At 37.1% G+C, this 23,740-nt stretch overlaps 1 protein-coding gene across 3 annotated transcripts in view; it reads right to left on the bottom strand.

The window, feature by feature from the left end:
- RBKS (ribokinase) overlaps positions 1-23,740 on the bottom strand; it is a 71,265-nt gene that overhangs the window by 34,244 nt on the left and 13,281 nt on the right. Inside the window, exons 2-5 of one of the 3 annotated variants that reach the window (XM_057371190.1) lie at positions 17,323-17,455; positions 11,870-11,933; positions 9,051-9,113; positions 1,756-1,920 (exon numbers count right to left, since the gene is read on the bottom strand). In XM_057371190.1, the coding sequence (XP_057227173.1) occupies positions 1,756-1,920; positions 9,051-9,113; positions 11,870-11,933; positions 17,323-17,455 (425 nt within the window). The remainder of the gene's footprint in view (positions 1-1,755; positions 1,921-9,050; positions 9,114-11,869; positions 11,934-17,322; positions 17,456-23,740) is intronic. The other 2 variants (XM_057371209.1, XM_057371199.1) reach the window with 2 other exon arrangements.

Raw genomic sequence — 23,740 nt, forward strand, 5'->3', positions numbered from 1 at the left:
AGAAGCAGAGTTCTTGCCTGTGTCTCCATATTCTTTCTCTTTTTTTGTTTATTTCTTGCAGGAAGAATGAAGAAAAACAAGCAAAAAAACCCCATTGATGCAGAGGTTTGAGGCATCTGGCTATGCATCTGTTTTACACAAAAATAGTGAACTGAACATTCTAACATGAAGTACTACATAATACATGAGGGTGCTGAGCTAAAAGAAGGGAAATTGCATTAACAATTTACTGTTGGCTACAGATAGGCTTTTACAGTGCAACAAACTCAGCTGTTTACTTAGATTTGATGGCACATGACATTTGAACATGTGTAGCCTATTGYTCTAAAGCAGAAGCAACCAAACTTCCCTGACAGAAGAGCTGCACAATGATAACACACTGACAGCACACAACTATAGGTGGCCCAGAGTAAACTATCTTTTCTTGATATATTGTGCTGTCTACAGTTGTTAAGTGGTTGCATGTCTGTTCTGTGTATCAGGTTTGAATTTTTTCAATTGCTTAAAAAAAAATCCTATCTTTTCTTCTGTCACAGGCTGGTATCTTGCCATAGAAGGCTGACAAAAGTGTGAAGCATCTTGCCAAAACTGTTCTTAGAGTTAGAAAAAGACAAAATAAGTCATGGATATTGACTCACAATTCAACTATAGTCCATTAGCCACTAGAGTAAAAATATTTTTATCCATTTTCATAAAACATAACAAAAAAATATAGTGCAAGCAGTGCACAAAAGATCATGGTGCAGAAGGTGAACAGAGAGCCCACGATCCTGCGTGCTGTGATCTACTGGAGCAAGCCCGGGTTCATTTTCAAGAAGGTTAGTTCTGATCCCAGTTCCATCCCTGATCTGCTGTGTGACTGACTACGTGATAAACTGTCCCTCCCAGTCTRATCTTCTGGACAGAAGGGAAAAACATTTTTATTAATCTCATATAGATGCCTCTCTTGCATAATCATTTACTTAGTGTTCGAATACTGTGGTAATTGTGCTTGAGTAACGGAAAGCATTACAGGCACTTAAACAACAAAAACATTATGTTGGTAATGAAACCCCATCCTGTTCAAGCAAAATGTCAGCTTTCATCTACGTGCGTGCTATACTGAAGGAACAATGCCCTACATGTAAAAGTACAGTACAGTAACAATTTTCTAATAATTTCACAGACCATGACTGTCTTTTCAATGGCATCATGTCCAGTCACATTCTAAGAATTTTGGTTAAGAAGAAAAAGCTTTTTAAAATTTATTTTAAGGATGTCAACTACTATAGAAAAAAAAAACCCCACAGCCATACCTACTGCTATGCTGGGATAACAAAGGTATTAGTCTGGTTTTGAGATAATTTCATTCACTTTACTGTGTGTGTAACTTTACTGACTGGCGTTCATTAGGCTTGTTCTGCTCTGGAATCATAGCAGAGTCAGGCCCACAGCTCCTGACCTACCAATATGATACTGTATTTAGTCACACCACGAAAATAGGAGGAAAGGCAGCACCAGACATATACAGGGAGATTAGAAGGGTATGAGTTGATTTGCTATTCAAGGTTAGCACTGCAAAATTTTAAAAGTGAATTCAGTTTTCATTAGCATAGCGTGAATTTGTTGGCTATTATTTCAATTCTAAATAAAACTAATGTGACAGAAACCAGAATAGACTACAGGATCTTTATTTAGAAAGCATGATAAAGAGTATTTTTCACGTAGCACAAAAAAAGAAAGAGATGAAAAAGAGAATGGCTTACGTTAAATTACCTCCACTGGCACGTGCCATCTTCAGAGCTTCAAGAGAAACAGCAGGGGTTATTTCTAGCTGGCAAACAACCACTTTGGCTTTACAGATGACATCAGAAGCCCTCTTCAGATCTTCAGAATTTAAAAGCAGGTTGGCTCCTGGGACTATGACAATAACATTCTGTCCTAAACAGAAGATACTGTGTTTTTTACTTTAACTTTGGCAAAAAAGTATGTAAAACAATTTTTTTCACGTTTCAATTATTTTGATTTACTTTCCAAAAAACCCTACTAAAATTGGATGCATTGCTGACATTTTCAAATACACAAATATTTCAGAGAATAATCAAAAAGGTCAATGTACAAATGAACTAACACTGCACAACAAATGCAATATATATTCCTTTGGGGAAAATTATGTATGGGCATTTCCCATATTTTATTGGGGAATATACTGGTCTTATTTTGGTGTTTTCTGTGAACTCTAAAGAAGCACTGTACTAGTCATAGTGGAGATGGTGKATACACACTGAGGGCGATATTTTACATCTTCCTAAAATATTCCAGTAGCATTTGGAAGAGAAAAGCATCAATGTGATTACTGAATTCATATGCCAAAAATGGCACAAAAATTTTAATTTTCCCATCAGCTGGGAACAAAAAAGTATTTCACACAGCAAAGAAAATTACGCATGTTCTTTAGATTTCAGAGAAGCAGGCTTGCACCATTTACCTGAGACATTTCAAGTTAGGGCTCCTAACCATCATGAAAACCAGAACCAGCTTGTCACCAAAGCCCACAAAGGTGATGCCTGTGTCTGAGGAAAGTTTTATCAGAAGAGAGTAAAGAAGGTGGGCAACAGCTTCTTCTGCACTTAGAGCTGGCCAGGTGAATGGTCTAAGCAAAGCTGTGAGTGTGGAAGCACAGCAGTGTCTCAAAACACATCTAAGATCCTTTTTATTTTTTGTAGTTTGTTTTACAGTTAGGTGAGGTTCATTTACGTAGGCTCCAAATATTCTTTTGTTTTTCTTCAGACAAATCAGCTTCTTTTATTGTAGCTTTTTTTTTTTTTTTTAAATCTCTGTTACAACACTTAGAGACCTTCAGGCATGGGTGCCTTCAAATTAAAATTTATTATTAATCACTCAGGTATTAACTTCAATAAGTCAGTTGTTCCTTGATTTACAGGCTCAGCCCGCCCCCGCTGAAGATTCCTTTAAGGACTGCCAATCATTAAAGGCTACCAATTCTGTAATGAACTGAATTACTCTGCAAATAAATATTTATGTTTTTAAATCCATTATTTTTGTTGAATGTGACTTCAAAGTCCTTTGACTACAAACGTGCAAAGCTTCTCTCACTTAATACTTCTGAAAAGAAAGCAGGACAATGGAAAGAATAATATAGTGATCTCAGAGGGAGGGACCTAAGCTTTCCAAAGCAATTCTGCTGTCAATGCTTTGGTACAGAACAGCTGCATATGAAAAGCAAAACCTCAGCACTTAAAGCCAACGCCCTGCTTTTCAACAGACAATGATGGGCATCTTGGATAAAAAAACAAAAGAAAACAAAACAAAAAACCTTCTGCAACGAGTAAATGTTACCAAAGATATCTGAATCCTGTTGAGGAAATACTCAAGGAGATATTGCACCTATTCTGCAAAGCATATAATTTTAAAGCTTTAGGGTGCAGAAGTGCAAGCAGTAAAAGACMCGGAATCAGTGGAACAAGAGTCTCTTTCATTTCTGCCTGGACTCTGTCCTCCCTAGAATCTTGGACTCCATGCACATGTCTTGCTGCATTATCTTGCTAAACTATTTCACTGTACTGGCATGTATATTATTATTAGACTTTAGAGCTAATAGCCCAAGGCAGTAAGGAGGGTTGTTTGCTTAAACCCATATGTGCAAATTCAAGGTAGACCATGCTAGACTGGATCACAGTCTGAAGCTTTTCTTCGTAACCACAAAAGGTCAGAGACTCAGAGTCTGCTTTCAAACCTGCCAGGGAAATGCAGTACCTACTATGGTGCAACAGTCCAGACAGGCTAAACCCAAGCTGGAGGCAAAACCCCCCCCACTCTGTTCTTAGCTACATATACCACACTTACTGAATGACAGCAGTCACCTCARCCTTACACCAGGGTGCATGAAGGCAGAAACCGGACCCATGCATTCACAATTAATATAAAATTTTGTATTAATAGCAACCATTTTGTTGAAAGCAATTATTTCTTGCCAGGGAAATCAGATGGGAATTCAGCATCAGGGACAACAGAGTTAAAGACAGATGGCAAAGAGGGGTGAGATTCATCTTGTCCAACATGAACTAAATTTTTAAGTTTAAAAAAAAATCCTACACACTAGAAAAGTCTAAGAAAACTGATTTCTAAAAATTGTTTTTCTATGTTCTTTCACAAGGAGAAGAGACAAATATTTTCAGAGGTTTTTTTAGTCTTACATATCTTAGATATCTGTTTGAGGAGGAGATAAACTATTGTCCAGAAAAGTCTATGTACCTCTGTTAGCCTTAAGTGAAGCCTTAAGCTCTAGATCTAACTTTTAAAACTAATCCAGTGAGGTAAAACATTCCCCACACCAGAATGAGAATAATATATTTCCTGAATCACCATTAATTCTAAAATCTCTTTTCTTAGACTAAAAATATCAGTTTTGATGGGAACATCTATATAACTTGGAGTTTTGCAGACATCAGCTAGAATATTAAGGGCCACATTCACACTTGCTGTAAGCTGTAACAGCTAAATGAAACTGATAAGCTTGTACAAGCTTACACCAGATGGGGATTGGGTCCAATCAGGATGAATGCTGCATACATAAATAGTGTCCTAAGTTGGGCTTCTAAACCTGCTACTGCCAMTTCTAAGAAAGATGGATGACTCAAGCCAGACTTTTTTTTATGAGGGCCATCTTATAGATTATAACAGATAAAAAGTGCCAGTGGAAAAATCAAATGTCAAACCAGTAAACACCGCAGTGCAGTAACTATTACTCTTTAAAACTGGATAACAAGCCTAAAAACCACCAGTAGTGCTTAGAATTCACTAAAATATTGAACAGACCAAACAATGCAATTGCAACAATAGCTGAAGGGCTTGTGCATAAAAATTCATACAGAAGAAAATTATATTTGTGACCAGAAAAGAATGTTACAAGAAAAACATGTGCTGCCAAATCACAGAGTTCATGAATATGAGGGCAAGTTTTGGGTGTGTTATGGTATCATACTTTCTATGCTACTACTTGATAGAAGTATTGAAGAGTCTTGCACAAAAAAACATTCAAGTTTGTGACTGAAAGTCAATATGTAGAAAGTCTCTAAAATTCAGCTGACATTTCTTCAYAAACCTGCAGGTTCAAACCAAAGATTTTCCTCTATGTAACATATAATTCAAACAAGCTGGCATACATATTCTAAGTTTGCCTTGTTTACTTAGAGTTACCTAAATATACATTTTGAATGTTTGTTTTACTAGTAGTGCTTTGGCACTGAARGTACACTCAGCTTACCAAATAATGTCTATTCATTGTTCATGAATGATTAATAACTTTATTGTAAATGCCTGTCTCAAGGGAGGGTTACCTTGGAGTGTTCCATGTAGGTGAGCTCTAAGGCCTAACTTGCAATAATCAAGAGAACTTTAGTCATGACCTGCCAATCTCTGTTGTGCCTCCACTGAATTTTTGTTATGAATATGAATATGAATATAAATATGAAAGATGCCTGACTTGTTCAAACCTCTGGTCCAGTTATACCAGCATAATGACAACCACCAACTGTCAGTATCAGATATGGACAAAGCTGCAATAGCTGCAATAATGCAAAMAATTACCCATAAWGAGTGTTTCCCCTCCCTATATATGKGTACAAAATACAATAYACATCATCACTTTATGGTGCTCTTACGATCCAATATCACATTGCTAGCAGAAGGTGTGCTAAGTGACAGAGCCTAGTGGCAAGAAGGCAGGCTGAAAGGGGAAACAAAACCTGGGGTTCAAAGTGGTGTGATGCACCTCAAAGAAAATGTGTTAAAAAAAGCAGCTGGATATAGYTTTTATCCTGAAGAGAAAAAGTACAGATCTGAATTGTACAGTCTTGGTATACTGAAGCTTGTGTTTAGTCAAATCAAAACTTTCTGAAAAGGCAGTAGAATAAAGGAGAACAACTGAAAGGAATACAAGGTCCAAAAAATACTTCTGTACAGATTTCTGAGACCAGCCCAGAGGGAACCTTTAGAGCATCTCTGAGCTACACATTTTTCAATGTAGCTCGATATGTAGCAGCTCTATAAACTCATTAAACATGTCTCTACCATTTTGCATTAAAGCAGAGAYTTAACCTCTCTATCTTTTATTGAAACTATACTGTATTTTCCCAGAATACAATGCAACTTTGAGAGTATCAAATGTGACTGATAATTTYCAAATTTTTAGCACTTTGCCAATTACAAGAGTTGGTGAGTTGTATTTGTGTAATTCAGCAACCAGACAAAACCTTCCTAGAAATTCTGCAGTGCCAGGTAGACAGACAAGAGGTAAGATCAGGGAAGATTTACTTCTGACTCTGATCTCTACAGCTTTCTTTTGCTCTGCCTTCTCTCATACGTAACAGTCTCATACACTCTCACTCACACATTTCCTACTTCTCTCTGTGATTCTTATCAGTTGGTTTGAGTTGGTATTTTTTCCAAGTACCAGAATTTGTAAAAAACTGATAAGAAGGGTAGGTTAGGTGTGTAACAATACAGCAATGAAAACTTGCCAATTTAAACAGATGATAGCTATGTTTTCTGTTTGTCCCTCATCTTAACTCAAAACACCATCACCAACTCCAGTTTCAAATGCTTCCCTTTTAGGTATAATTTGAACTACCAGAAACTACTTTACATCAGTCCATTGAGTGCTGTTGTGTTTCAGCTATGCCAGCACAGCCACTGTGTAAAACATGCATGTGTAGACAAGCCCTTTGAAAAGGCTGTAAAGCCTGTGTAGGTCAAATCAGCCAGGTTTCTACAGAAAAAAAAAGAAAATGTCTCTTGCAACAGCAAAGCACATAAGTACTGCTATTTTACTGCAATTTACTCAATTCAGGCGCCAGATGGTTTTTGAGAGAAGTAACAACGAGAACCATTACCAATTCTGTGCATCTGTTTGCTTTAGAGCATAGTTATGACCAGGTTTGCTCTTCTACTAGATTTTAAATTAAATTTGAGGCCAGTGCTAACTAAGCACAAGATTTTTCAGTTACTCAGAGGCAAAAACTACATGACATTATGCATTATTCATGTCACYGTGTGAATCACAAGGGTGTCATATACCCTTCACACTGACACTAACATGGAAGATAGCCCACTGGGAACCTTGTGGCCCTGAACAATCCAATTCTCTTTCCCAGTGCTTATAAAGGTTTTACAKCCACAAGATTGTTTTGTTCCTTATCCTAAAGAAAAATTCAAGGTGTCAAAATTTTAACAGGTCATCCTCTGTTCATTAAGTTTAGACTGTGTTTATCTTAGCTGGCCATGCATATGAATGGGGAAGTAATAAGACTGGTTCTTGTTCAAYTACTCTGGACAGCAAGCCTAGTGCAAAACATATAAAACGGTGATGCCCGGGAGTGCTACTGGATTCCCACTGTCCCTCCTACTTACAAAGGCCCTAGTGACTGTAGGCAGCATAAAAAAAAAAATGTCAAGAGTTGCTGTGTAATCTACCTGCTGATMCAAACTAAGAAAAGGAGGTGGAAGTTAACAGGCAGGTTCTCCAACGTATTAGCTTTACCTTATTTCTGAATTAGAGCTGTCATGCAAGGTCTGGATTAATCTTACTTAGGGAAAATTAAACTCACATGTCCAACTAATTTGCCTAATTTTCCTGAATATTCCTGTGTAGGCTTGCCTTTAGTTACAGTTCCTTCCCAGTTTTGCTGTGTGAGTGAATAGCTGTGTTTCCTTTCCCATTTTGAGCTGCACTCTAATGTACCACCATCAGGTTACATAGAAGCTTGTTGATGTGTCAGCTAAGCTGTGGTAACTGTTCAAATGAAGCCTCTTAGCAACTCCAAAAGTGAATGATTCCAATCACACTTAATTTGTTATTTGCATAAACTTTATCAGTCCTGAGCTCTATGTTTTGATTCAGACACTCCTTTTAAGGGCTCTCAATAGTTTGAGGAAAYAGTTTGAAAAGACACGCAGATGTGGCACTTAGGTATATGGTTTATCGGTGGCCTTGACAGTGGTGGGTTAAAGGTTGATCCTAAAGGTCTTTTTAACCCAAATAATTCCATAGTAAAAGTGATGAGTAAATTGTAGTAGGAAAGGAGAGCTTTAACCTTCTAACATACTCTGTGTTCAGGACAATATAAAACTAGGTAGATCAACCGGTTGATTAAATTATGCTTGAGGAAAAGATAGAAAGTTTTCAGAGGATAGTTCAGCAATCTTGAAAAAGAATATGAAAACAAGCCAAATCTTCATTTCTTCCCCTGCAAAATGAAAGTAAAGGCACAGGCTAAGGAAAATTAACATGGAGAAAAAAATACGCCATTTCACTGTGTACTCATCACTGCAGATGTAACTTGGAATCAAGATTTGTGGTAAAATTACAAGATCAACATAAATATTTCTACTTATACTGAGGACAATTCCTTTTCCTGACTGAGGGCAGAACAATTCACTTGGTGTCYTGAGGAGGCAAACCCTTCCCTCTACGCCCAGACCAAATGGCCTCAAGTTATACCAGGTGAGACTTAGATTGGATATTAGGAAAAATTTCTTCACTAGAAGGGTTGTCAAGCACTGGAACAGGATGCAAAGGAAAGCGGTTGAGTCACCAGCCCTAGGGGTATTGAAAAGACAAGCAGATGTGGCACTTAGGTAGACGGTTCAGTGAAGACTTGGCAGTGCTGGGTTAATGAATGGACTCTGTGATCCTAAAAGGTCTTTTTCAACCTAAATGATTCTATGTAAAATTGCTGGGTAAGTGGAAAAGGAGAGCTTTAACCTTCTAATACACTGTGTGCTCAGGAAATGCAAAACTAGATAGATCAGCTGGCTGATTGAATTATGGCTATCACATTGCTAATTTAAGCATCTGATTCTGCTGGTTTTAGGCGCCTAATCCTACAACATTGCCTGCAATAAACAGAAGTGCAACRAAGTGTGATTAAAATGAAAAAAAATGAAAAATGTAGGAAAAAAATTTCCACAATTAACAGTGACATGGCAAAGGTTTCTTTTATGGCTGTAAAGGCAGAACAAAGGGGACAATTCAGAGCAGAAAYATGTACCTTCACTGTTGACAATTATTGAAGCAGTTCCAGTAGCAGCATCTGTAGTTTGACCTACAAATGCTAAGAAAGTGAAAAGTTAGAGCATGCGCTAGTTCAATGCATTACTTTCAACCAATAGCATGTGATGCAGTTTAATTGAATTAAATCTAAAATGAACCCATAACCTCCAGCAATTTAAAAATGCTAATTACTCTTTCATGTGCAACAATGCCAGAGAAGCTAACAACAACAAAAAGTGTTAATTTACACCCACAAAACAGAAATACGAGTCCAACATTCTTTAATTTGGCTACATCTCTGCTTTAGAGAAAGCATGTTATTTATACAGCCTTCTGAGGCACTCTACTCCTACTTGAAGTATTTCTTTTATCCAGTGAAACAATAGAGTCAAGGCTAAAGAAAAGCAAAAATATTAAAACAACCCAGCATCTCATTCCATGTAGATTTGCATTTCAGCAGTAATATTAACAAGTGCTGTGAAGGCAGTGGTGGAGTTATATTTCCTCTTTGTATTATTATTCAAAGAAATTAACATGATGCTGGCAGCACTGTCTGTTAGAAAGACTGTTCCATGTTTACTACTGTGAGAACCTGTTTTCAGCTTACAGCAAATTTGTCAAATATTAACCAATGGTAGGAAACTGGTAGTAAAAACCAGTAGCACTGCAGCAGAAAACTAAACAAAAAGTTGAGGGTTTCTTTTTTCTTCCCCRAGAACTCTATTTGAGAAAAATCTATTTCATGTGGGACAAGTTCTGGTGACCTTTCGTTTAAGGAGTTCTGGTGTTCTAACATTTTAGAACATGGAATTGATGCTGRGCAAAAGCAGGCTTCTTTCTCAAGACATGCCTTTGTGGCCAGTTTAACAATCTGCTCCAATTTGAACAAGGCTGAAAAAACACCTTACATCATGCTCATTTGGTTTTGCTAAAGTCTTGCAGGTACTCGCCCTGGAGGTACCCTTGTCAGGGTCAGAGCAGAACTTCCCTTGCAATTACCGCTTCTTTTCACCACGAACTCTGTCTGCACGCTGCAGTTGAAAGCAGAGGATGTGTGTCGTTTGTACTGTCAATGCTCTTGCAGCATGAACAGCAAGGTGCCCAGTTCAAATGTGGGAGAGGAAACAACAAATCCATAAAGATCTAAATGGTGTGAGCAGCACTGGTAGCTGGTTGGTTGTGGAAGACAAGAAGACAGGGAAAGGGGAAAATTCCAGATTCCAAAACAKATTGGAATTGGGAAGAAAAGGGGTATGGTGATATGTGAGGAAACAGAAGGGCAACATAAAGAAGACATACAACAAGGACCCAAGATAAGTGAGCTGGCAGAAATGGCATCATACCAAGGATTTTCATCCAGTACCCAGTATCCTTATGTACAACAAAAAGGATAGGCTAGAAAAGGATTAAACTGGAATGAAAAGCCCATGAYTGAAATAAGAGCATCTTGAGCAAAAGGGTCTGAGCACACTGAATCACCCTTGTTTCTAAATCTTGGAATACAAGACAGGATCCTGGACCAGCCTCACCAGCAATATAYCTTATTTTTCTCCAGGGCTGATCAATGTAGGAGGTGACAATCAAACACCATTCTGAGATATTTTTAACTCAATCAGCAGAAATTGGTACCTTGGACCTAAACATTCCAACCCTTCAACTGATCTACCTAGTTATCAATGAAGTGCAATATGGTGGAATTTCTGAATTTTTTCCCTACAGTTTTCTTTTGCTACTATAAAGGCTATTTAAAAATTCATGTTAAGATTGCAAGATTAATCATTTAAGTCAGAAAACATTAAGGTTCTTTGTGGTATATTCATTTTCATTAAGTGTTATGCATTATAATTGCTTTATTTACACAACCAAAGAGACAGGCTAGGCATGCTTTGGCGACATTCAGAACTGTACACTAAAAGACACKGTTTTTATGGCATCCTTGCTTGGTTTCTTGCTTAAGTTGAAAGATACACAATGAATAAACTTATAAATACATTTGTGAAATATTTAGATGCTACACTGATAAGCATAATAAAAAAGCCTACAAAATACTGATAGCTTTCTCTCTAAGGCAGAATTTGAATAATGCAGTAGATTAAGCTTGTGGCTGCACATTAAACAGAAGAGATAAACAGAATATTGAATTGCCACTTAAGATTACATCTGTCCATCCTTGTCCACCCCAAAGGAGACAAGAGTTGTGCAGAGAAAAATGTGATCATGTAGTTAAGCAGTGCACAGTAGAGAGAGAATTGGTTTTACAAAGGTGCAAAGACAATRGACTATTGTGGATGCTTGATTTTCCCTTTTTCTGAAAGCCTTTTAACATTGATTTTTGTGTGTATGTTAGTAACATCAGCTGCAGTCTCTAAAATGACTGCATGGGTTGGTTCACAAAACAAAGGTGAAACATACTGCATTTACTACTGAATTTCCACTCCATCCCTCCTCTGACAACATGAAGACGAGAATGAATAATCAGACTGAATTTTTCAATTTCTCACCAGGCATTATCATAATTAATTCCAGACTAAACAATTGCATAACAGCAAGTTATCTTCAGGTGATTCGCACTGATGCAATCATCTGAGGTTTAGAGGTAATAACACTACACTTTTATTTTCCGTGATACAGCTGATTTCAGAAGCCCCCATATTCTCTCTCATTCATTCATTCTTCCCAGTTGCAYCAAAATAGCTATTCATAGTTTGTTATGGTAAAACATATCCAACAAGGCAAAAAAGTAATAAATCTTCCTAAAAACTACCAGTTTTTAAAGTTCAAAATAATACCAAATGTTTATTTAAAGTAAAACTTTACCTGTAGAAATACCATTCTTCTTCAAATTATCAACATAATCATTGCCAAAGGAATCCTTCCCAACCTATACAAAAGATAATAGAATGGGTTTTCTTTACAGAAAGGGAGAAGACAGATAGACTATCTTTAGACAACATAATGCTCAAATGTAATTTCAATACAACACTTTCAGTCTTGAAGCCCTTTGCTTTATTAAACAACAAATAACAAATACAAAATAACAGTAAAAATGTATTAATATTATTAGTAAACATTAAGAATAGTGTTCTGCAGTTTTCTCCTCCTCTTTTACAAACACCCATTTTGCTATATTCAAGTTTCATCCTTGTACAATTCCTGTGCTCTTTTGACACTGAAACTTCTGGAAATTTTAAAATCTGGGCACACACTGAATTATTCAGCTTTGAAYTGAAAGCAATTCTGGTATCCTTCTTAATCGCAGTTTGCATTGTGAATTTTCTACCTAAGTTTCCTTGGTGGTAAAATACCAAACTCTGTCTATGGGATAGAAAGTGATGATAAACCACGCATTACCAATTTCCACAATTCTCAGTACTAAATGTACTGTTTAGAAAGTCAGCATTTGTTGTTTGCATTATCCAGCAACAGCAGATCAAGTTGAGTTAGGGAGTCAAGCTATGGTCTATTGTTTTTCTAACAGCAACTTTAAAAGCCTGTAATTTCAGTTCCATTAATCTTTTATCTGAAAACAATTCTGCTTGCTGTTTATTCAGACTAATATAAATTTCTTTTTGTTAATTACACAAGCTGAACAAAAGAGATGAGGTATATGGAGGAAAAAAATAGTTTAACTYGCTTAATATCATGCCAGAATATTAAATATATTTATAAGGCAAACAAAGCTTTTGATTCACCACTTTTAGCCTGTCTTCAGCATGCATAGAATGTGCTCTCAATTCCAAGAGTTGTRTATCTGAGCAGTATCAAAGACTAACTAATGCTACAGGAAGTATTTTTCCAAGAGGAGAAAAGAAACATCTTTCAGATTAGAAGACAAATCGAGACCCTGGCTATGGGTCTAGAGAAGCAGTAACCAATCATCCATCTTCTCACAAAACAGCACCACATAGTTAATGGTGCACTTGAATTACTATAAGCACAAAGAAGCTGCCTCTACTRGCTGTTAGAAATTTGTCTGTTTGTGAGCTCAGTCTTTCAGAACGTTTGGAGAAGGCCTGAGAACCAGCTAGTGATCACAAGAATATAACACTATGATTCAGAATTCTAGAATTTAAAGATGGATCATCACAGATGGACGAACCTTCCCCTCARTATTTGATTGCACAACCATGATTTGAAACTTCTATAAGGTGGTTTTTTTTTTCCTAAAGCACTATTATGGATAGTCCCAGTCTTTTAGCAAAGGATGACAGCAATTTAGGTCAGAATAGTCTAACCAGATGGAAYATTCCTCTAGTGCATGGAAAAAAACCCCAAGCAAACCAACATTTTCTTGGGTCTGTGTTATTCATTGTTTGTATATTAGAGTATTTCTGACTACTCCCAGTTTGCCAGACAGGRCAGGTTGTCAGAAGCTGCATCTTCTAACTACTTTAGGCTGGATGACTGCAGCCATCTGCAATTTAAACCTGAGTTGTGCTCACCTCTGCAGTCTAACAACCTTATTCTGGAACACATTCCGTCTGATGGTATCACCTTCTCCCTCCCTCGCTACCATAAATCTTCTACAACAAATCTCAGGATTTGTTCAGTTAATTCAGCAACAAAATATTTCATAACTCTCTTCCAAAAGCTCARCTGAAATTCCTTCCTTCAGCTCTGGCTCCTACATGATTGACTGACAGGCATCCCTTACTTTTGAATTGTCAGAACAGCTGAGAGCAGCCATGGTACTTTTGCTCGCAATAAGACAACTAARTGCTGGAGGGAAGCCCTCTAAGGGGTGTCCAAGGAGGTCGTTTTCCTCTGGAAACTTTTTTCTATGTTAGCTCATCAGCATCCAACCCAGTTAATCCTAGTGCATTTGAAGGACTTTATCTTTCCATTCAGGCTTTGCCCCCAAGGAAGACAAGAGAATTGGGCATCAGACTCTTCAGAGTAAAGGCATATTTACTGACCATGTCAAATTATATAATATTGTTTTAAATATTTTCTGCTTTTGCACAGACTCTGCTAGWTGGACTACTGGATAAACAGGAAAATAAATGTCTTAGTCTGCTGACCACAGAACACTGTTATGTGCTGAAATAGCATTTCTTCTTTCTTKAGTTCTTAACAACAAAAGCCATTTGTACAAGCATTATTGTCCCACAGTTTGCATATCAGAATAAGTGGAATTGCATCAGTATTTTTCAGTCCRTGTTTTCCCTGCTTATGATCATGTTTTCCACATGGAGCTAGGGAGTTGGCTGGCATCATAGCAGCTAGAATTCTAGCAGCTTAGGAATCACTCATTTGKACATGGAAATTACTTACAACAAAAAGCATATACCTCTTAACAATTTTTGTTTATTCTATACGTTCTTTCTTATTTAGAGTGTTTACTCTTTTTTTGCCATTAGGGAATTAAACAGGTACTAAAGACAAGCTTAAGGCAGCAATACAAAAGGAAAAAACAATTGAAGATATCCATCTCATTCTGGCTGCATCTGAGGTAAGACATATTCATACAATTCCAAGAGAGCATTTTGCTTGCAACACTTTAATCTGGCTTGCAGATTGTTGCAAAAAAAAAAAAAAAAAAAAAAGACTATACAACATGGTAACACAACACTCCCATTTCTAGGTAGGAATAAAATATAGCCTTGGCTTAAACAGAACTTAGTATATGCAATATCAGCAATGTCCACAGAAGATCGTTCCAAATTGTTTATCAGAAGTAAAGCAGGACCTTTTTCAGCACATACAATGACTTTCAGACCAACATCCCACCACCATCTTAATCAAAAATGTTTAACAGATTTTTTTTTTGATTGATCATGACAAAAAGAAAGAAAATAGTTTGGGGAGTCTGTAATCTCTCAAGAACAATGTTAATTTTTCAGCACTGCAACAGTGTTCTTGTATGAACAAGAGCAATTAATTTATTTGCTTAGATCCTTTAGTACCCTGAAAGAAATCCTTCACATTTCTCTGTAACTATTCCATCACTACATTTTTATAGTACAGAGCAAATTGACTGCTACTGTGGCACACATCAGTAACTAAGAGTAACAGTGGCCATTAGCAGAGACATCCAGGCAGGAATCAGAACATTGTTTGCATTTCCAAATGCAAACTACTCAAACTCAATTTTTAAACTTTTTTTACAATTTTTTTTTCATTGAATTCCCCAGCATTCTGTGGCATATCTAGTCATAAGTGTAAGTCATTATAATACTCTCTCAATCACTGACATTTTGTGCATCCCTCACCAATYACTGGCTCTTGTGTTTTAAAGCTCTGAGGTATGAAAAAAGCCTTGTCACCTGATCAGAGATGTCTACCTCTACTCTTGTTGAGGACACCCTCTATSTAAATAACACTGCCACTAAGAGGATGCCACACTCCAGCAGAATGTCTCTTTAGTGTTAACACTGATCCCATTTTCTGAACTTCAGATTGTAGAAGCAATTGTTGCACCCATACTGGATAAAACATGTTGGGAAATATGACCAAAACAGAAGCACAGAGTATGTGTGTGAGGGGCAATACAGCTTAAAGAACTACCAAAAATTTAAATTACTTGTTGCACTAAAAATAATTGTACAAGYTCATTATTGCCAGATTCTTCTTCATTTATTTAGCAACAAACTTTATACTGTATCTCATTGACCTGTGCAGATATAAGACTGTATATGAGACTTCCATGAGATATTATTTTTCAGGCTACAAAGTACAATTTTTAAAAACTAAACATTAACTTTCAAAATTTTTTAAAAAAATAAGAAAATGCTAACATTTTCTCCAACGAATACACAACAGAAAGGAGAACAAGAGAACGAGAGAGAGATAGAGAAAGAAAGAAAGCAAGAAAGAAAGAAAGAAAGCAAGAAAGCAAGAAAGCAAGAAAGAAAGAAAGAAAGAAAGAAAGAAAGAAAGCAAGAAAGCAAGCAAGAAAGAAAGAACCAAAGAAACAAAGAAAGAAACAAAGAAAGAAAGAAAGTCAGACAAGACCAAATTTTACTGAAATAACAGAAACATGTTCTTGAAAAGTAATTAGAAAGTACAGTAGCTACTAAATTTTATTTTGAATGCGTATGTTTCCATTGCACTAAGCAAAGGCCGGACCATTTTAAAAAATAAGAGCAAAATTCACACTTGAAACAGAAAAAAAACCCTTTAACATTTAGCAGGAAATGTTAGAAGGGAATTCACTGCCAGTTCATCTTGTACTTGAATCTGATCATTCTTGAATGCAAAGACGATCAAATATACACAATATGACAGAAGTGCAAACAYTGCCAATATAAAAAAAAGCTACACTAATGTAGAACAACCAGTGATAATAACCCACAGAAATGCTTTCAGGTGTAATTTATAGCTAACACTGTTTGTTTAAATATTGCATTGAAAAAAACTATTTTTTCTCTATTTCCTTGAGATGTTTCCAGTACTTCTCAAAAAATCCCTCACAGACAATGATCCAGCAAATTTAGTATCCTCCCCAGCTATGGCAAAAAACAAAGTATGTCCAGTCAATTTGAAGTTTCATCTAGAGTTAGCAAAGGATAGACAATAAGGCTACAGAGGGAGAAAATTTGATCTTAACCGTAGTAATGATCACTCAAAACTTATAATGTTTAATGACAAAAATCAAAGAAAAGCACTTTAAGAATATAGCATCTGCCAAGTGCAATCAGCCCAATGGTCTGTGAGCAATTCTTTAGAACTGCAGTATATCAAATGTTTCAGAAAAGTAGGCACAAATATCCCAGAGCAMAATAAGGTGCTAGAATTTGGGCAAGAACACCTTATTTTAATCTCAAGTAATGAGAYAATGATTCAATCCTCAAAGCACTAAGCTTTACATTCCTTCTCAAATTTGTCACTGGCTTGTCAGTGTCTGATTTTTAACCATTTACAAAGCAAATTTCAGAGTGACCATAGCTCCTAGCAMCTGAACACCATCAATGAAGTGCTGACTGCTGTAACAGTGGGGAACATAAAGAGGAGGCCTAATCAAGATTTCTTAAATTTCRAACATCTCTAACTCTTCCAATTCTCTTTTCCATGGTATATCAACCTAAGTTTTGCAATCCTTCTCTACATGCAATTTCTGTCAGATCTGCAGCCAACTAGTCTTTGGTTCTGGCAGTGTTCTTAAACAGCCTCCTCCATGCTTAAATTTACAGCTGAAATAAGAATTAGAAAAGAGAATTATAGAGGGATTAAAAGAAGCTAAAAACACACCAAGAGCTTTACWGTAAGTGACCGAAAGGTTTACTGGAATTTGCATGAATGCTCAGTTCAGCTGTAATTGAAGAGCTTACCTTGCAAATCAGCGAGGTCTTGGCCCCAAGTCGAGCAGACTGGACACACTGGTTGGCTCCTTTCCCACCAAAACCAACGAAAAACTTATGTCCAAGGACAGTTTCTCCAGCTTTTGGCAATCGAGTAGTAAGGCTATTCCAATTTAAAGCAATATTTACAYACATTAGTGACTGAAGATAACAAGTATCTTCAAAATAAGAATTATATTGTTATAATCCTCAATTGCTCAACAGTCAGCCAACAGACCAAAAAATCCTTGAAAGACTTCATAMGGTTCTACTCCACATGTCACTAGTTTAAGTTTATTCCTTATATGTCACCCAGTCAAGTTTCTTGTCCCCTCAGCAAGGGAAATYAATTTCTTTTTGCTCATGTTTCATGTTTCTACAGAAGAAGCACCTGATCCCTGACTGGGATTCCCAGGTGCTAACCCAATACAGATAAAAAATATATCTTCAGGTCTCACACTTCATTTYTTTACTGTAACATTAGGCTCAAGTTTATATATAGCTCACGTAATTCCATCACCTCTAATTATACCTTCTTAAACTATCCCTAAGTAATTTTTCACTCTGTTGGTGTTCACACTCCTCAGAATCGTAATTGTTACCAAAACCTGCCTCTCCACTGCTGTCACACAGGCACACTGTACATATTTAACATTTTTCTTTTTTCAGTTTTTCTCTTACAAATCAAGCTTTACAACTTCTCAGCATTTTGTTCTTTCCTTGAATGCAGACCAATTACATTTACATCCCTCTGYGGATGGGTGCTCAGAAACAGATGCACTAATACAAGCCAAAAGCCATCAGGAGTATATTCTAGTTTCATTTCCATTTTGAAAAAAAAACCAAAATAAAACTGCAGTTTTGTTAACCCTACCAGATGTTTTGCTATCTCTWATAAAAGTTGAAAGGAATAAAAGACACCACTGAGTCTATGTGGAATGTTTCTCAGAGTGAAAAGAGTTCCTGACTTTTGTGATTTCTATTAAAATATGCAACACAAAGATGCCTTTCCAACACTCAGACAACTAAAATTTCTGCCTTCTCAAGCCATGCATTCCAGGCACAAGGACAAAAAAAATGTAACTGTAAAGTCCTTTATGCTACAAAGAAGTTCACAACATGGAGAGGAAAGGCATTTTATGATGTACTAACAAACTGTTCAGTCAACAATGGYTACCTCAGATAAGTTTCCAGAAGTCTGCAGGACAGAGAGGGAGCATGGGGAATGGGAGTCTGAAAGAATGCAGAAGAAATCCACCCTAATGATGAAGAGATTAACTTCAGCTCTGTTTGTCAATTTATATCATCRTTTTACCAATAAATCTCACAGCAGCTTCAAAATTCAAAAACTGAGTTCTGGGCTCCTCAGTACAAGAGACATGGAGCCGCTGGTGCAGGTCCAGCTGAGGGCAACAAAGATGATGGAGGGACTGGARCACTTCATGTTTGAGGAAAGGCTGAGGGAGCTGAACCTGTTCAGCCTTGAGAAGACACAACTGAGAAGGGACCTCATCAATGTCTGTCAGTTCCTGAAGGGAGTTGTCAGAGCACAGAGCCAGGCTCTGCTCGGGGATGCTGAGCAATAGAACAAGAGGCATGGGCAGAAACTGATGCACAGAAAGTTCCATATGAATACAAGGAAAAGCTTTACTTTGCAGGTGACTGAGCCCAGAGAGTCTCTCRATGGAGATATCCAAGAACTGCCTGCATGCAATCCTGTGCCATGTGCTCTAGGATAACCCTTGAGCAGGGGGTTGGAGCAGATGAGCCATTGTGGTCCCTTCCAATTTCAACCATTGTGTGACTCTTCGAAAACTGCCAGTCTTCCAATACAGAATAAAAGGTTAGMTATTAGGAAGAAATTATGCACTGTGAGGGTGGTGAGACAMTGGAAGAGATTGCYCAGGGAGGTTGTGGATGCCCYAACACTGGCAGTGTTCAAGRCCAGGTTGGTTAAGGCCTAGAGCAGACTGGGTCTAATGGGAAGTGTCCCTGATCATGGCAGAAGAGGTTGGAACTGCATGATCTTTAAAATTCCTTTCAACCCTGAATGTTCTATGAGTCTATGCTTCTGCAGTAGGCAATAACTACAGATTGTTTTTYGAAAGAATATGAAGAATATGTGTATATTACTTTCTGAGCTTATGCTGCACCTTCTGGGGCATATGGGTGTTTGCAGAATCTCACAGAACTAATGACAGAGYACAGTCTAATTTACTGAAAATTCTCAGGAAAAAGCAAACATTTTTTTCTCCTTCTAATTTTCAATTCCAGCATTCATCAGTCCAAAGGTTTAAGATCGTTAGAAAGTCAACAAAACCTAAAATGAAACTAGCAAAGTCAAACAAGTCCCAAACTCCCAGAAATTAAGATTTTGGCTTTGAAAGGGTTGTTACAGGTCTGTGCTTCATTAGCAGCTAAAGTTTCCAGAGAGATACAGGTAGGGATGCAGACTCACTAACAGAGACACTCACTAACACAGCACCCCAGATTTTAGTGTGAGGATAGTGTAGTCACCGGCTTTCTTCTGTGTGGGTGGCCACAGATAAAACCCCAGGAGAGTCACACATACAGCTCATGGCACTCATTTCCAGAGAYGCAGAGCCAGGAACATTTTGTTGGGAAATGTTTAAACCATTTTCAATAAAAATACATKAACTTTTTAAAAYKATACTTATAGCTGCCTTATATATGYATGCAAAGCATTGGTAAGCTCCTAATAGAGCTAAGGTTAAGCTGTTTGCCCACAGCAGCATCCAGGAAATTGTTTACAACAAACAGTAATAGTATGCTTTCAGGCAAAAAGGTGTAACAGCAAAGAGTATCAAAAAATAGTAATAGATAAACAATGTTCCTTAATGGTAACATTTGTAATTTATCACCATTTTTACCACTGGAAGCCAAAGCAGAGACTGTTGTGGACCAGAGAATGAGGCCATAAAACTCAAATGAGGAAGCTCCTCTTCAGCCACTGCCAGGGTACTGCAGACACGCATCTAAAATWATGTGCCTATCAGTAACGAGGGATGTTTCACACAGCATTGGTAATAAGTACAAATAGCAGATCTTGTATAGCTCCTTTCATCTCACTACACCTTAAAAAGCAGAACAACATCATTATTCCTGTTTTGCRGGTGTGGAACTTAGTCAAGGCATTTTGCCTTTTCATGACTTGGGTCAGTCAAGAAGCTGGTGGCACAACCAAGAATAGGGATCAGCTTAATCCACCAGCTCACACTGTCTCCTGATTTAAATTCTGCAATATGAATATGGCATCAAGTCTCAATTCATTTCTCTTCCTTAGGCTGTTTTTAAAAAGATTTAGCTTATTCTAAATAGAATTTGCTTCCACAAAAAGTTAATATATTTTTAGGCAAAGATTAACAATCTTTGTGATTCCAGCACACATCTCCTAATAGCAGTGCTCAGAGTTCATATTCAAGAAGTATGTTCAATCATAAATATTATTGTTTTAACAGTGGCCAGATCATGACTTGATTCTTCTCTCTTTTATGTTGGCATCAAAATGCAACTCCAGTGGAAGCATCATAATTTCACTGGTGAAAAAACAGGATTGGTGAGACGAGAATTTCAGTCTCAGTGTTTCAAGCAGCATGGCATAACAACTGTCTGTGGAAATCAAACAGCTTGTGGAAGACAYGGAGATGACCTTTTTTATTGTTTTGATGGAAAGGTACAAGGCAAAGGGCAAAGGATCAAGTTGAAAGAGYGATTTATAGCTAGTGAATTTTAAAAATAGGCAAAAACAGACTAAGCAAGAATATGCAGCAAGCTCCTGTAGCTCAATACAAACAAACCCTTCACCATACTTCATTTTAGGCATTATTGCCAATCATTCCAGACCAATTTGCTGCTTCAGAAGCCAATTTTTATTTTCCACATTAAACATATTCAGAGTACTGATCCATATAAAAGCCTGCAGTTTTCACTTTCACTGAAACCAGTATTCCTGAAATGGGTKCTTTTTTTTTGCTAATATAATGGTATTCTCTCATAATTTAATTCTGCAACTATACTAACTTTTGATTCACATCAGACAATTTTAATGAGCATTTCAGGCTTCTGTTATGAGCAGGCAGTGATGAGTAATCTGTATGATTAAGAAATCCTATAAATTCTTGGCTTATTCATGGTGTCACAAAGAATACCCAAAATAGCCTAAAAGTGATGAAACATCTAATGTTACTCCAAAACTAGGCTAAATAAGTTAATTAGAAAAAATGTCACATGGGCTTCCAGAATCGTTACATAAAATGTTTTGCAAAGCCGTTTACTACTTTTGACGTAATTTGAAAACACTGACCTGAAAAACCCAATATAAGATACTACTCAACAGACTCCTCCTTGCTTACACGACAAATTCTGCTCAGCTTTGAGTATAAATGGTGCAAAGGATACTGAGCTCTCGTCTTATGAGCAACCAGAAACTGAACTTGAAAACTCCCAAAGCATTTCAAGTAAAATAAAATTACTGTATGTTTTTSAAATTGTGCACTGTACTACTGAATCATATTTATAGAGGAAAGTTCGGACTGAAACATCTTTAATTACTCTGGACATTACAAGCAAGGAATATAATCACGCAGAATTTCAACTGAGTTTTTACAAAACAATATTTAAATATAAAGTACACAGGAATGCTGCCCACATTTGTTTGTGACAAATGAAGAATCTTACACACACTCATGTTTCAGAGGTTTGAGGTGAACAAAAGCACACATAAGAATTTTACCACTGGACTAACTTCACTTCCTTTTCCACTGTGTGCCATGAGTTCCCTTAGAGGCTAGAGCTGATTAGCATTCTTATTTTCAGACAGACATCGCTTTGGAGGGATGGCATTAAAACCAGAGCAGAGCCCTTTACTACTACGTTAAGGCGCTGAATCAGAGGTGAAAGCAMAACGTACTGAGTCATTAATGCACCTTTCCCAGTATTCTGGGTTTTCTCAAAAAGTTCCAGTCTAAGCAGTGACTACATCACAGTCAGATATAGAAAGAATGAAGAAGGGGAAAGGAGATACGTATATCAGCAGAATGTGYATAAATTAATCATGGTTTGCTTCTACTTCTTCACACCTAACCAATGATTGTTCCTTGTTTTCAACACATGAAATTACTACAGAGTTAGCTTAAACTGATGTGAAGCCATGCCCACTTCCTAGCAGTATTTCCCCACTGTTTCTCTAGCACTGCTTTTATTGCTTACAGACCTTCCTAATTCAAAACATTGTTGTTCAAAGGGTCATTTGCATCTGGACGACTGAATTTATCCAACTCATTACTCAGTAGCCAAGGTGAGCCTGTGAAGGGAGGAGCAGGAGAGCCTCTGCTGGCAGCAATACAGCCCTCAGCCAAAGTTGCCGCTTGCATTTGATACTTCATGTTGAAAACACTGAATGCTCTGTAGCTAAGGTTTGCCTAGGTAGTACAGTATATTTAGCTCATTCGATATATTGGAAAGCAGAGTCTCAGTGTGTTTCAGAGAAATAACATGCAGGAGAAAAGAAAACAGAAAAGCACGTATTGTTCTRTAATAAACCCCCAACAATATTCTCATCAGGCAACTCAGAGGGAAAGAGAATTTCTGCATCAGATTAAATATCACCTAAAATTCCTACAATGACTGTCATTTAAATTGTATTAAAAGAATCATTCAGATTTTTTTTTTCATTCCTGAAGAAGGGTGAAGATGATCAGGGGTACAAAAATAGCAGCAGAAATACTGCATTTGGAACTGATTTAATAAAAAGTAATAAAATGTAAAGTTCTAGAATTTAGCTTTGATTCTGCTCTCTTTGAATCACTGAAGAAAATTTGCTTTCTCCACTCTTGGGAATTCCCTAGAATGGGGAAAATCCCAGTGAGATCAGAATAGGTGTAACTTGCCACTGTCTAGTACATATAATTTACTGGTCTTTCATGATTCTCAGAAATACAAAGGAGAGAATAGCTCTTGCCTCTAATATTAATACAACATTGTGGTGAAAAGGTCTCAGACCTCTTTTGGATCTGGCTTAACATTTTGGTTTAGCCTTGKTCTGTTTTGTCTAGCTTCATTTTGAAGATTTGAACATGTGCTGTGGGAAAGTATCCATAACACAAAGACAAAAAGACCACAATCTTTTCAAAATCTGATTTTCTTGACTCATTTATGCTTTCACCCCTTTTAATCATCCACTAAAATATCTTATTGGAAGGTAGGAAATGACCAAGATTTCTAAAGACACTTCCTCAGGAATTTAGCTAACTACAGCTTGGTTTAAGCATGAGGCAATCTGGTTCTAGGTTTGTAGACTTCCTTCAGAACTTTATTGACTGAAAAAAACTAAAAATCATAGAAAATCTATTCTTTTCCCTTCTATGTCCCTAAACATAACAAGGTTTTC

Source organism: Malurus melanocephalus, unplaced genomic scaffold, assembly GCF_030028575.1.
Source record: "Malurus melanocephalus ecotype Western Australia unplaced genomic scaffold, MMel_1.1 scaffold_5, whole genome shotgun sequence".
Lineage (NCBI taxonomy): Eukaryota > Metazoa > Chordata > Aves > Passeriformes > Maluridae > Malurus > Malurus melanocephalus.